The 15,951-nt window shown below is 42.6% G+C and overlaps 1 protein-coding gene across 1 annotated transcript in view; it reads right to left on the minus strand.

The window, feature by feature from the left end:
• JAZF1 (JAZF zinc finger 1) overlaps positions 1-15,951 on the minus strand; it is a 78,780-nt gene that overhangs the window by 9,076 nt on the left and 53,753 nt on the right. The window contains exon 4 of the mRNA XM_088537670.1: positions 15,016-15,212. Coding sequence (XP_088393796.1) covers positions 15,016-15,212 — 197 coding nt within the window. The remainder of the gene's footprint in view (positions 1-15,015; positions 15,213-15,951) is intronic.

Consider the following 15,951-nt stretch of genomic DNA (forward strand, 5'->3'; position numbering starts at 1 on the left):
GAATTTTGCCCCTCTATGTACTGCGACGGCTTCCTTGACACCAGAAGAACGAGCGAGTGAATCACTGGTACCGTGTGAGCGCGGGCGCAGCGCTGCGACACGCACACGGGTTCATTGCAGCTTCTCCCGGCGCGGGGATGTGTCCGCACACGCTCTCCTCCGCCCTCGCCAGCAGGCACGGGGCTGATCCCACAGCTCTTGCTCACTGCTGACCCAAGGGCACATCAAGTCATTCAAAATGAAATATCCTTCCCCTGTATAAAGCGCAGGAGATGGATGCTCGGAGCGGTGAAGCACCAAGCACTTGAACAGCATGTGCCACGAGCAGGAGCTGCTGTGGGTGGCACAACCTGCTGGGCTTGGGAAACGCTGGCAACAAATCCCAGATCCTGGGGTTTTTAATTTGTCTCCTTGTTTTGAGCGAGGGGTCCATTCAGATTCATTTTTTCATTTAAAACAGTATTTATACAACCTGTATCCACAGACAATATAAAGTAAAAAAAAACAAAAAGCCTAACGGAGTGGTTGTGCTTTAGCCCCTAAAGGAACCTCTGGGTGAGCACTGAGCACTCCTTGGGGTATCTGGCTCATCGCTGCAAGGGCTGAGCCCGTTCTGCGGCCGCTGGGCACAGGAAACTCTGCCAGGAGTTTTCTCCCTTACTCCAGTCCGTCTCCCTGGACCTCCCTCCTGAGGGAGGAAACACAAATCCCTTTTCCAAGGCAGCTGAATGCCTGGCAGCTCCGCGTGTCTGGAGGGAGCTGCCTGGGATGGTTACGGTTGGCCAAGGGGCACTTGTGGGGCTGGCAGAGACCTCCTCCCTCTCCACGATGACGGAAGGGCCACGGACGCAGGGTTAGGGCTGCACGCTGCCGGGTGCTCCCAGGACGGGCGCTCCAAGGACGGCGCTGTGAGACGCTGGTCAGGGCAGGATCGGGCCGGAAAAGCGACCTCTGGAGAAGCCTCCGAGGCCTCTTCAACACCGACCCAGGATCGAGCATGGAGCACCGAGCTGCTCCGGAGCTGCTGCTGATTCCCACTGCCTGTGCCTGGACCCTGAGCCGAGATGGGTCGTTGAATCCCCTTCACAAACCACAGAGAGGCTGCTGATGCCATAGGTAAACCACAGAACTAAAAATCTGTATTTTGGCAGAAGGATTTTGGCTGAGCAAACCCACATGGCAAATCATCCCCACAGCCCTGTGGCAGAGCTAACCCAGCTATGGAACGAAGCACCGGGCACCGTGGGAGCACCATCAACATGAGATCAAGCATTTTGCATTCTTACTCACTGTCAGCAACATTAGGAACTACTTACACATTAGATCTGCTTGATATTCTGGGCTATAAGAGAATCAAAACTAACAAAATCAAAGCTAAGAAAAAATCCTCGAGGGTCCGTGAAGGAATGGGCAGCGCAGCTGGATTCTGCCCTTCCTTAGCAGCATGTACACTCCGCTCCCTACCTCGACACAAGTGACTCTTGGTAAATGTGTATCAAAAGAACACCAGCTAAAACTAAAATGCAGAGAATCCCAATGCACAGGCTATAAAACAAATAGCTTGCACACCCATGCAGACTGTAATTTTCTAAGTTTTGGAATGTATTAAATATATGCAGACAAAAATATACACGTAAAAAGCTAAATACAAAGCAAATCTTCAGTTTCAATTAATTGTGCAACAGCAGCTAATCACAAAAACATGCATGTAAAGAACTGATTCTGGAAAAAAACAGTCAACTGATACCACGCCATGTGTTCTGTGGAGCAGGGCTTTCTGAGAAGGCTGCAAAGGTGCTAAAGCAAATTGTTACAATGTCACTGCACAATGTGCTGTTGAGGTTTTATGGTCACTCTGTGCCAATAGTCTCGGGAAGTTATTTTGCATTCTTACATAAACCTCTTTTTCCCAATCCTGTTTTCCACAAAAAAAAAGGGCTTTCAATAATGTACAATCTTCTGTGTATACACAGTACAGGAAAAACATGATAAACCCAAGAACACAATCTCTACTTTAAGCGTATTTTAAAACAAGATTTCTACAACTTCATATAAACAAGAATAAGCTATGAAACACTCGCCAAAAAGAGAGCATTTGCTTCCTGTCATTAAATGACAGTGTTTTACACAGCATTTTTTTTAAATCATGAAAATAAAAAAGTAAATAAATAAATCCCACACAGACCCCTCCCACCTTGAAGCTTAGCCTGAGAATTAATTTGACAGTCATAAACCCTGTGCCAGCTGGAATCCTTTCTTTCTCTGGCTGTGGCATGAGCAGGTATATGTTTAAAGAAAAACAAAGTGGGACATTTTCTACCTTTAGTCACGGGATGTTAACTGAGCTCTGGCATATGTTTAAAGATATTCTCAAAATGTTCAAGAATTAAAACCAGTTGGGGCTGAAAAAAGGAAACGATCCATCCTTCCTCTCCGCCCCCCCAACATCTGTTCCGGACTTCAACTCCAAAAACCATGATGAAGAACACGCACAATTAGTGCTATTTTGGCTCCTTAGTTGCTGGCCTGCATTCTGGGGATGGAAAGGCAAAAATACAAGCTCAGGGCACCATTACTATACTTAAGGACTCTCCTGATGCATATAACAAAAGGGCAGTCTTTCTTGTCTTCTCCCCACTTTTCTTTTTTTTCATAAAAAAAGGAAAAAAAGTACCAACACTACGAGGAAACAGTTTCATGTTTAAGATAAAGGATTACAATAAAAAGTACCTACACAAATGAACTACACTTTATGAAGCTATGAAAATGCATTTGAGACGTGTTTTATAACACCAGGTTAAACATGCTTTACAGCTGTACAAAAGCCATTCAGCCACTTAGAGCACAGGCCATAAAACTCGTAATGCATGTAGCACTCACCTGTCCTTGCTGTTATTTGCTTTGCATTTATTATAACCCAAAGAGGATGCTGCATTGCCAGGCTGCAAGTTGCTGTGGCCGTGCAGGCCGTTGGGTGCCTTGAACTGAGGCGGGCTGAGCGACGCGGGGATTTTCGGGATGATCCCGGGCTCCGCCTGAGGGTCTCAGGCACACGCGGGTTGAAACCTGGCGCCCACAAGATAAGTCTGACAAGAATATTCTGAATCAGCAGCATGGGCTAAAATGATATCTACCGATTTATGAGGCGGGATTACGGGTTTTGTCATCTGCCTATGCACAAATTCTGTAGGAAAGAACCGTTACAGTTCAAAACTAATCTTACACTGTATTTCTGAGAAAGGAAAACACCCTTTCTAACATCCAAATAGAAGAATGCATTAGGAGCTGTCTCCTCTCTTATTAAAAAGAAAGATTGTGATTAAAAAAAAACCCAACACCCAACCCTGCACTGCTCTAGGTATGTTGTCAGGAGCCCCTCGGGGAGGCCATCCCAGCTTCCCTCGGTGTCTCCAACACCCGCTGCCAGGTGTGCGCTGCTGCGGGTGACAGCAGGGACCGCTGTTGAGAGGAGAGCACTTTCCAAGCTGCTATTTTCCAGTGCTCCTTGGCTTCTTGCATCCTTTGGCAGGAGGGGCAGAAGTGTTGAGAAACTGCTCTAAGTGGTGTTTGCCTATATGTGGAAAAACCTTGCAAGGAGGAGCCTATTCCAGCACGGACGAAGCACCAGGCCTTACCTTCAGCAGCAAGTGCACCAGCCTACAAAGCCTAGAAAAAAACACGTAGTTTTGGACCCAGCAAGTGTTTTGTAGCCTCCGCCTCACCCGGTTGCAATCCACAGTGTCTTCCTTCCTAGGATTTTACATCATTTCAGTCGTCATGGACTAGCTCACATCAATTCAAGGCACAACTTTTCCCCTGTCAAATAAAACTCCCTGCGTTTTAAATCCTCAAGTGTGAAATGGTCCTTGCCTTTTTTTTTTTTTTTTTTTTTTTTTCTCACTTGTAATTTGCTTTGGCTACAGCACAAGGAAAACTCCAACATTTGGTTAGGTTTCACCATCTTTGGCACATTGCAGTGCTGGCCTAAAGAAGTAGGTTTTTCTCTGACAGGCACTAAGCCTTTTGAAAACCATGGCTGTTTCTGATACGCAGACGTGCAGTACTGGTCTACCGAGGCCGATTTGTTTCAGGCCTTGAGACCCTACAATGATACAAATAAATCCCATTCAGCTTTGCAGTGCACATATAATACAAAAACTTACATGGATATATATATCAATATATATATATTTCATATATATATATAAATATGATTAAAATAAGCACCTAAAAGCTCCATGGGCCCAAGTAACGCCATCAGCTTTCTGGAAAACATTTGTACTTTCCTTCAGTAATCTGCCATGTGCCTAGCATGTTACTGTGCAAGCCAGTGACCGTCAGCACCACAGATGCTCCCAGCAAACACGGCCGCCTGCGCCGTTCCCGGAGCCGCTGCCGGGCGCTCCTGAGCTTCGGACTATCCCAACCTCACACCAGCTGCCACCCACGTGGGAGCGTGCAGCGGGGTGCTCCCACACCACGCAGTGCTGTGGCACACTAACACAGAGAGAAGCTTTATTTTAGCTTGGACATCTTCTGTTCTGGACTCTGATTAAAAAAAAAAAAAGCCAGGTTAGATTACTAAAATGGGGATTATAAAGCAATCCCTGCACTTGGAAGGACTTTGAAACTATCAATCAGCTGTGTTGCTACTGCTGCTTTGTAGCTCAACAATCAAAACTAGTGATGACTTTATGAGTTGTTACAGTCTAGACACCATGGTTAATTTTCAATGAAATTACTCCTTGGGGAGAGTACTGTGAAAATTCCTATGCAATTAATTGCTATATAGTAAGTATATGCAACTTAAATACAAATTTTACAGTGCAGTTTCTTTGGAATTGCTGGTGTGTTTTATCTTGGTACTAAACGAGAATGCTCTGAAGGAAGACAGAAGATGTACAACCATGTAAGGTTAAATTTTTGAGGCATTTCCTCAGAGTTCCTCTAGAGAAGACACTGAGTCAATCTGTTGGTTTCCTAGTACGTGTTTTTATAGCGAATGGGCCTCAACATGTTTCTGTGGCCATGTTAAAGAGCAGAGGAGAAATTTAATTGAATTATAAGGGATATGTATCCACAAAAAGCAGGAGAGGGAAGAACAACAGCAGAAGATGCAGAGAAAAGCTAGGAGAACTGTGATTAAAAAAAAAAAAAACCTCTTCAATTATTTTCCTGTATCACAACTGTCCCTCATCATCTATTTACCTCATTCTGACTTTCTTATATGTACATTTATAACTTCCTGAAAAATCACTTCAATTATTATAGACACCGATTTAAAATAATCTTAGGTATGTAGAACAGCCCATTAGCTAATTCGAGTTAAAAGAGGGCTAAACAGGAATGGTTATCATCTGTGTCCCTGGGGAAAGCTGAGGAGAATTCCCATCTTCTCGTTCCATGGAGAAGCTGCCCCTCATCCTTGCTATGTGCTTACAGAGATCAGCCTTGCTTCTTGGAGGACAAAAGAGTAGAAAATTGGAGCGGGGAAGAACTGAACTGCAGCTGGGAAGAAGGAAAAAGAACATCCAAGGATGGGAATGATAGAAATGGAAGACGAACAGGTTTTTCATAGCACTAGCACATGCCACCCACTGCTAGACACTTTCAGACCAATGCAAACGGTCCTGGGATGTGCTCCCCGGAGGAGGGCATCCAGATGGAGCTGCTTCCGTACAGCACAGGCCTTCTCGGAAACGGCTGAGCCACCAACCTGTGCTAAGCCAGGCAGGCTGGACAAAAACAATGCCCTTGGTCTTCACCACACTGCAAGTTGTTCACATTGGAGCTCTAAATCACTCGTTATTGGTTGCCACACAGTCATTTGATAATAGCGTTACTGCTGAGCACACAAGAGCAGATATCTTTGCCCCAGAGATCTTCCAAGTTACTTCTGGGGCTGCAATTCCTTGTTTTGGGTGAGTTTTGTCAGGAAGTAACCCACACGGTGCAAGACCTAAGGACCTCCGAGGAGCTCGGATGGTCAATGGACGGCAAACGGCTGCTGGAAAAGGCGGCTCCGCTTCCGGAGCGCGCAGCCAAGCGCAGGGATGAGCACGTGCTCCCTTCCCACTCCGGCTGCCTGGCCAGGAGCTGGCCGGGGGAGCAGGTAAAGCCTGGCTCCCAGGCACCCAGGGAAACGTGGTGTCCAGCACTGAAAAACTATCCTCTAGCTGTGCCTGAGAATAAACACCACCCACGCTAAGAAAACGGCTAGAGGAAATAACCGCACTCACACGTATTTTTCATTGTTATTGGAAACCTCCTGCCATTACTTTGTTCCTTAAGGCAGAAACTGGAAATTTCCACAGATTTTGCTTGTTATTCCTGCTCGCTCTCAACCTCAGACAAAAGCTCCTAAAATCTCGTACCGATTCCGAGTACACATGGGTATTTCCGTTAACTCCTGTGCAGATCCACTGTTTGTACCATGGCAGAACAATGCTCTTCATTATTTTTTCAATTATTATTTATGTATTTATTTTTACAAGAACACCCACAGGGCTCTATTAGAATAGAGGCCTCCTCAGACTGGAAATGCTGGGTGAACACATGTATAGATTAATTAACATGCAGTACTAACACAGGCCCCTGGCCCTTCAATTAGAACCATTTTGGCTGCAATCACTATAAACAAAAATCAGTCATCTGTATAGAAAATGTATAGAAAACTAGCACTAGCAAAGTCCTTATGGAGTTGCCTCAAGACCCTCCTGGCCTGAAATATCAAAAGCATTTAAGCTTTCGTTATGTTGGGAACAGAATTTGGTCCTCATTTTAGGAAGCATGGCTCACTTATTTGCCCATACTGTTTATACAGGAGTTGGTCTACATTTTTATTTTTTTTAATAAAAACATAGCATACAAGTTCTTCAGTCACCAAGCAGGCAATTAGCAAGTAGAAGCTTGTGTCAACCTGAACTAATGAGACAGTTCCTCCCATATTTGAAAGTGTGACTTTTTGGAGCTACAGTAGGACTTGGTTGAGTGGTGCTTTACTGTGCTAGACACCCCATAAGTCACACACATAAAAATGTGGCACTTTCAGAACACTTCTGAGCACAGATGTAATAAAAGAGCCCTAGGATTCAATCTCATATTTCTACTTTTTTTCAATGCAATCTACACAAAACTATTCTACATGAACACAAGGTGTGAGAATTAAACCTAAGCATTTTAAATGCACTTAAGCAGGTGAAGATTTTTAAAAAACAGATGGTTACCATTAGGTTTTTGCGCATCCCTACGCTCTTCAAACTGCAACTCTCTCAAGTCTTCTTTTAGTCTGAGGAAACACTTAAGCGCTCAGTCAGACGTTCACATATTCACATAGCCTGAAACTGGGGCAAGATTTAAAAAAAGACGAACGTCTCCTTGTTTCCACTGACTTGAACTGCCCTGGCTTTCATGGCTAATTTGAGGCATCCTTAAAAATCGCCGTCACACGATATTTTGCAATGCCCTAGCTCCTAAAAAGGAGCCCATCAGAAACAAGCAGGCGCTCTCTGCTCGCATCGATACCGAGGTGGCCCCCAGAGGGAGGGCTCCTGCAGCCCATCTGATCAATGGCGTTCGCAGCCGCCTCGGATCCGACCTAGCGCGGAGCACAGAAATCCCACCTGCTGACAGAAACCCCGCTTCTCCTATCAATAGCAGCTCTGCTACAAATTCAGATTAATTCTGCTACTGCTGGAAAGCACATCCATAAAGAAACAATCAAAAAAGTCTATAAGCACCTAGTTCTCCCTCCTCTCAACCCTTAACTCACCCGGGGGAAAAAAAAATGTAGTTTTACGTTTTAGATTTCAAGTAGGCAATGGAAGTGTCGCTTTGTGGAGCTGATTTCTTTTTTTTTGCTGGATTCTCTCTACCGAGCTGTTAGGGTGCTCTGCACAACAGCTGCCTGTGCCATACCATTACTTCATTGTTGAAAGCATCACATATGGAAAATGCACTAAAACGTTAGCTGCTTTGATACCTAGGAAGGGGAATGAGCTTTTGCATTACTGAAAGGGAACGTATTTTTTTAAACAATTTAAAGCAACAAAAACTCAACACGCATTTTGAATCTGAAGTACATTAGTGTCTGGCATGCCTGTTACTGTATTTCAATGCCTCATTCTCACGGCTGGTTACTGCTGTGTTTTTGATTGCTGTTACCAGCAAACAGAGCGTGGCTTGCCTGCAACGGCTGCTTTCCCCATCGAGAAAACAGAACAGTTGCAGGGAAGGCCCTTGGGATTCCCTCGCGAGTTATTCCTGAAGAAAAATGCCATGCATGAATTATATGAATTATATGAATTATATCTCATGTCGCTGATAAAAATGTTTGTTAGGGAAGCTCCCAAACCCACCCAGGGCTTGGGAATCTCCCCCAAAGCAAAGCTCTCACCACAGACACCTTTGCACGGGCCAGACGCAAGGCGGGTCCTTGTGGATCCAGGTCCAAATCCCAACAGCCTTCGGGAGGAGGAGGAAAAGCCGCCCCCCTCCGTAGCACGGAGAGAGTGGCCTCCGCTTTAGACCAGCCACCCCAAGAGGGGACAACGCGGCTCTAGATGATTTCATCAGTAGCAAAAATACTCAGTAACACGAGAAGGAAGCTATTACTTTTTGGTCTCTGCTTTGCCAGTAGTTGCATTTGAATACCAAATAAAATCCAGCTGAATAAGGGGAAAAATAACAGTATGAGTTGCAAGAATCTATTTTACTGAGTAAGTTTATATATACTATTTTAATCTTAAAAGAGATGCCGTAATGATGCGATGCTTTTTAAAACAATCTAAAAACTACAGCAAACCCATTTTAAAGCATTGTGCTGACTGAAGATGCAGTCATGTTATGTATCAAAAGTACTTTTAATTACAACAAGGTCTCAAAATACACACCAGCTGAAGACTGATTTTTTAAAACTAAAAATATATTAAATTTTGCTCTCTGTCTTTAAATCAAACATGACATTATGTAAAGTCATGGTTCACCACTGGTGTGATTTATTACAAAAAAATTGACTCACTTCACACAATATGGTCTAACTGGCTGAAACTGCTTCAGGATTACTGAGAAAGCTACAAAGCAGTCTGGATTTCAACTTTAAAATATGCTCGATATTTCTGCAGACTACTCAATTCCTAGAGACCTACTAAATCATTGTTCAAACGGCACCCATAGATGGCAGATGCAATGATTTCTATATCAAGGTACTAATCCGAAAGCCTCAATCTGAGATTTCTTTCTTTAAATATTAAAGAATTAAAATATTTATATATTGCTGTACTGAATTTTTTAAGCATATTTGATTACAGTAGCACCTCTTTCACTTTAGACCTTAGACTCCTGACATGTTATGGGCAATTCTATAAAGTATTCTACCTCCAAGTTAAAATTAATTATCACTTGCAGGTTTTATTAAACAAAAAGCAAAACACACACACACACACAAAGCAAAGCACTTAGAATAATGGTTTTTCTACATCCGTTGAGATGGAGGAGGCTGAAAAATTAACGGTTTTCTGCTGGTCAATAAGGCATCACTCCTACATTCTTGTAACTTTTTGCATTTGGGAATGCATTTGGGAATGCAGTATCGAATCCATGGATAATCCAGATGCCAGCCAGCTATTTAAATGATGAAAACTGATCTTGCAAGTTTCACCCTCTCACTCCCTTTCCAAGTGGAAGGGCGGACGGGCAGAGGGAGCTGCTCTTCCCACCGCGGCATCCGCGGAGCTCCCGGCTGGCCCTGGCGGCCCCGCTGCCGCGCGGTCACCTGTGGCGATAAACCTACATGAACTGTGTAACTTGTAATCTATTAAAATCAAAATAAACGGGAAGGAAGGTCTGAGTGCTAGTTTTTGTAGAGCAAGGTGTAATGCTCATTTCGAGTTTTTCAAATATTCCAGCCCTTTTTTGGAGCGGAGGAGAGGGCGAAGAGGAGGGGAAGAAAGGAATGAAAAAAAGAGCTGTAGAGTTGAGCCATTAAAAAGCAGGTCAGTAGTTTTAAACTCTTGCTTTAGGGTTTATAACAAGACCAAAAAATCACTCTGGGCTGAAATTTACTATCCTAGACTTGAAATTATTAAAAAAAGTCAAAATACAGAAAAAAACAAAACAAAACAAACACAAAACAGTGGTTTCAGATGATTTCTGGCACTCCTTTAATGTAAAAGTGGTTTTCTTTTATTTTTTAAGCCTGAGAATCATTACTATGAAATATTTTCTTAACCAAAATTGGGACCAGGTTATTTTAATAATGATTTGCCAATAAGTTGCTATCACCGAATCTTTTGAAAGGCTTTTCAGAATGAAGAGATATCATCATTTTCAAAGGAATGTTAATGCTGTGACTTAACCCCAAACGCCTGGAAATTAGGAGTGGAAATTTCATCTGCAAGCCACACAGATGCATTAAAAATGTTTAAAAAAATTAACAGCGCATGTCAAAGATGCAACGTCAGCCCAATTTTTATCCATAACCAGAGCTCATTAGCTTTGTGGATTTAAAATTTACGTTTAAGAATAAAGGCCACGTATATTTTAGGGTCTTAATTCAGCACTCCTTAAATAAGGAGTCATTTCAATGTATGTAGAAGGCTAACGCCCTTCCAAAGTAAGTTCGGTGCTGACGTTACTCAGCTGCATTTCTCTATCACTCTAAAGATTTTGCATTCCTGATGGAAGTCATTTCTTCTGCTGAGTCCTGCCTGCAAATTCTAATGAGCACATTTAGGGCTACTAAACACAGCCTCCGAGGAGACGCTATTGTTAAAGCAAAGAAAGTCGCATTTTTTAAAATATGAAATTATGCAATTATTAGAGGATGTAGGTCTTCAGAAGAGAAGACTTGTTACAAGAGCGTGAGCAGCAAGCCAAATGCACGCAGGGAGCACATGCCAGTCATCCCTGAGGGAACAGCGGGGAGGCAGAGAAAATTAACTGCTGGATTTCTGCTTCCCACCAAAACCACAGAAGGGCCGTTTCAGGGGCCTAGCACATACAGAGCTTTCAGATAAATATATGTCCACCTCATTACCTGAGAAGAGCCCTGAAGAGCACCCTTCTGTGCAGACTATGTCTGCTTCTAGGTGACTAATCTCATTTGCAGAGAGAAGGTGCTGAGCACACACACGCGCGCAGCGTTTGCAGCCGGTTACGGGTGTCAGTCTGGAAGCCGCTCGCCTCTGTCTCCGCACTTGGCCTGCAGTCTTTTGGCACACATTTTTACTACAAAAACCTAACAAACATGCTCGGCAGCCAAACCACCTCGAGCTGTTTCTTATCAAATTTCACAAGCTGAGTGGGTTCCAGTCTGGTCGATGTGTAGATGGGAGATGATTATATGAAATTAGGCTTTGCTGAAAAATGATGACGGTGGCTCTGGAGCATCAGGAAAGGGCAGGGCTCAGCTTTAAGGACATACAGAGATGACTGGGATTCAGGCAGCTGCTGGTCTCACCCAAGATAGGGCTGCTATACCTAACAAAGCCAGGAGAAGCGCAGCAAACTTCCATGGAGAACGTTAAATGAAAAATGGGACCCTAAAGAGCTGTGAGATTTCAGAATTCTTTCACTAAGATATTTGTATTTATACAAGACTTTGTATTTATATTTATACAAGACTTTGTATTTCTATTTGCATGCTGGCTCAATGGCTTATAAGATGTGCTCTCTCCTATCTAAATCTGCAGCACCCTGGACTTCTACCTTGTGCTACTTATGTGTGTTTCCATAATAATATTGCCAGACTTCTGGCAATGAGCAAGGAGCAACTGCAAATCTCCAAGCACTCATGGGGATCAGACCCCAGCACTCTTCTTGTCGGCTTTTCTATCTGAATGTGGCCTTCTAGAGCAGAAGGCTTGAGCTTAGAATCATAGCAAAAGCTTGAATGTCACTAAGTGCCTGGTCACGAGATAAAACTTAGGGGGGTGCGTTGCAGAACTCCACAGTACTAAGCCTAAAATCAAAAAAGGAAACTAATAGGGCAGCTACCCAAACACACCTCTGTCTACTGGTCAATGCTATGCAAATGGCACTAATGGAGAATAGGACAGAAAAAAAAAAGTGAAAAAAAAAGGTACGTAAATAAATGCATCCTGATTGACACTGCAGATAGTTGATGGAACAAAAACCAAAAAGCACTGCTAGAAGTATGAATAGGAAAGTTCATCAAGGTGAGGAAGGAGACACACTGGATAAAAGGAATGAGCATGTATCTGTTCTGAAGCTCAGGAAGAGGCAAGAAGGGCAGCTGGGAAAAATGCTCAGCGGAGACAGGAAAAAAGAACCACAGCAAAGCTCAGTTCCCAGTGAGGTGCTTGAATGGTTTATTGAATCTGAAAGAGGAGCAAGGCAGGTGCCTTCCAGTAACTCGCAGTCATATCTGAACAGAAATTCTGATGATGAAGGGGGAACTATCAAGCTCTTGGTTGGGAACACAACATAACAAGACAGATATGGTGCAAAAAAAGTGTGTGTGTGTATTTACACACATATGTGTATACACATCCATTATAAATATATATATATATGTATATACAATCATTTATCTATTTTAAGCAGAGGACTAAAATATTTTGGCTTTTATTCTCACAACTGAAGAACTAGTGCTCCTTGAGTCCAAGTAAAGAACAGCCTAAATGATGATTTTAAATGTAGGAAGGAATTAATAGGTTAAAAGAAAATTTAACATTGAAACAAGAGATATAGGTAAGAGATGAAGAAGAAAGTGGGATTGGGGAAAATTGGTTCTTTACATTAGTGCACCCTATATGGCACAGTGTGCTCAGAAAGACCACATGGGAACTGGAAATTAAAGCAAGGATTTAACATCAACCCTCATTACATTCTTTTAGACAATCTAAGGAGAAACATTCACTTTAGCTTCTGAAATCAGCTCAACCCAGTTGTTTGCACTTCAAGCACTTTGCTAGGGGTACAAATCACCTTGCTAGTGGTATTACCATATACATTTGTACATCAAGGTATCATGTCAGGCAAAAATACATACATAGGCTGCCTATCTACAATCAACCTGTTGGCTCTCCTGGGCTCCCGCTGCAGGCAGTGCATAGAGGGAAAGAAAGAGAAACGCAGCCACTGCATGACTCACGGCACCTCTTCTGTATATGTTATAGTCATCAAGGAGAACAAAATCCTACGCCAAGCAAACACTGGCAATATTTCCGTAGTTATCAGAAGAATCTCAACACTTTCTTGAGATCCAGAAAAGCTTTTAGGATGACAAATATGGAAATTCTGGGGTGAGGCTGCTGAAACGTAACTCAGTTGTGAGTTAATATAACAAAATTCTCCAAGAAAGAAGATCTGTTTTATATACGAATTTTGCTACTCGGTTGTTACAAAGTCTGATCTTGGAATACAGCCTGAATGTGGAACTTGAAACAGAGAATTCAGAATGTGGAACGGGGAAGCTGGTATTATTTATAACCTGGCAAGCAGGAGTCCCAGAAACTAGCCAAAAAAAGCTGGTCCTCCTAACTACAGGTAAAACAACATTTTGAATATTTTTGAATGTTTGAAAAATATATAAAAGTATTTCAGTAGACTGCATTAAAAATAAAAAAAGTTTGATGAAATGTGTTTCAAAGAGTAGATAGTTAACCAGTGTTCTTGACAGAGATGTGAAGTTATAGTACCTGACTAGTACATAGCCAGGCCCTTCTCAGTAGGGATCAAACAAAAAGTAAAGTAAAATAAAGTAAAATAAAATAAAGTAAAATAAAATAAAATAAATAAAAGCAGTAATTCCTTGACATCTTTATCACAGGAAGTAATTTGTTCCAAATATGAGATAATTGAGAAAATTTTACTTCTAGAATTTGCCTTATTGCATTAGGACTTTATCATTTAGGTGTCCTCCACATGCTTCACTTTGTCATAGGCAGGGTCCTACCAAGCAGTCTACCCACTGCACAACTTCCAGACAGCCAGTCACAAGGACAGCTCCAACTTTTCCATTTCATCACTAATTCCGGAACACTAAATAACTTATGGAAACCATATGGCACTGCAGCTTATCAGGGCAGGGATGCTCACGTTATTATTTCCTACTAAAAGGAATATATTGAGTCCGTTTATTACAAAATAGCATAGATATGCATTTGTCTTTTTAGAAGGAAGTATCTGCATTTAATCTGAAGTTCATCAGACTTTATGGACAAGATCTCTGCCTAATGTAAGCCAGCCTGATGTACATGGGCCAAGAGATCTGGTTCAACACAGAAGGCAATTTTCAATTTCTTTAATCAGTGCAAAAATGTGTACTTTTCATACCTGGGAAAACCAGTAAAAGATGTTTTTAAACAAAATACAGACCATATATATATATATATATGTATGTACGTATGTATGTATGTATATCTTTTTAAACTTAGCTTCCTAAAGGAAACTGAGCCTCTAGGAAGTCAGGAGTTGAACGCTACTCCCAACGCACTCCTGATAAATTAAATTTCTGGGCTAACTTCAATCAAAATTGTAAAGGCTTCACAGTTCATGAAAACCACTGGGTAGACTAAGCAGAAAGTTAATAATGCCAATTAAGAGAAAATGAAAATGGTCAACATTTATTCATCCGACAGCCTTTGTGAAAAAAGCTAGTTATGAATTCAGTTAAAAAATAAAAGGAAAGAATAAAAAAAATGGAGTGCACTTTTGACTTTATTTTACCCTGGCACTGTACCACGTCAGGAGCTCTATTACTTTTATATCAGGGATCTTGCCATATTTAGTGCTTTCTCTCAAGATCGATTTCCTTGCTTAATAATCTTAGCTTCCATCTTTAAAGTTAATGTTCACTGTAATTTGGGGAACAGTCTGGACGCAAACGCCCGAACACATTTTAGATGTTAAAAACCAAAAGGTAAACAGAAGAAGCCCCAAGCTTTGCTGTTTTGCTCACCAGAGCGGTTCTTCCCAGCGCTTCCCACCGCGCCAGAGGCGCAGAGCAAAGCCGGAGCGGCTTTCCGGAGGAAGGAGCGAGCCGGTGCTTACCTGTAGGTGTGCTACTGCGGAATGAAGAGGATGGAGTGATTGGAGGGGTGACGGGGGGAGTAAGGCTTCCACTGCTGTGGCGAGGTGGAGTAGATACATTCCCACGGGACACTGTGCTTGACAAAGTCAGAGAGAGTTTCGGCTGAATCTTTTTCTTCAAAGATTCCTGCTCGCGTCGAGCTGCATCGGTCATAAATCTAGAACAAGGGCAATCACAAGGATGAGAGGCCTGACACGCTGACAGCAAGCAAGCTTAGGTAAAGGCACAATAAATATTTTTTGCTCTCAGGGACTGAAGCGAGCTTCAAACTCAGCTATGACAAGCTCTCTGCAACACACATATATAGATTACAAACTCCTCCACCAACAGCTTATTCACATCGAGTTCAAGATCTGGGGCATTTGCTTCCAATTTTGAGATAATTTACTTTAGACCACTGCATCATGCACACAAACTTTTTAAATCTCCAACCAGAGTTGAACAGTGCAAATGGTGTTATGGCAACTACTGCAAACCTTCAGGAAAAGGCAGTCGAGTAGCTATAATGGAGACAAATGTTGGTGGCAAACATGGAATCTGAAGGTCAATCAAAGAGGTGATGTGAATTACACCGTCAGGCTGCATTCCTGCCAGCTTGGCATAATCACACCTTTGCTCTGAAGGTTTTTAAGCAGTGTTGCCTGTCACAGGAGATGTCCAATTACACTGTAATTCCTCAAACGGGAGCTCCCAGTTCTTGAAAACCAAATGTCGCCTCTCAGCAGGACTTGGGTAGGCAAAGGCTCAGCACAACTCGAGGTTCGTCTCCGCGGGATGGTAAGAGGAAATCTCGCTAGGACGGTGCAAGAATTATAGCAGGAATTCTACCCAAGCCGCTTTTTTCGAGGATTTCTCACTTGGATAAAAGTAACCTTTTTCATTTTTACTTTTATCCC

This window comes from Tinamus guttatus, unplaced genomic scaffold, assembly GCF_059628265.1.
Source record: "Tinamus guttatus ecotype Peru unplaced genomic scaffold, ASM5962826v1 Tinamus_guttatus_pri_ptg000843l, whole genome shotgun sequence".
Taxonomy (NCBI): Eukaryota; Metazoa; Chordata; class Aves; order Tinamiformes; family Tinamidae; genus Tinamus; species Tinamus guttatus.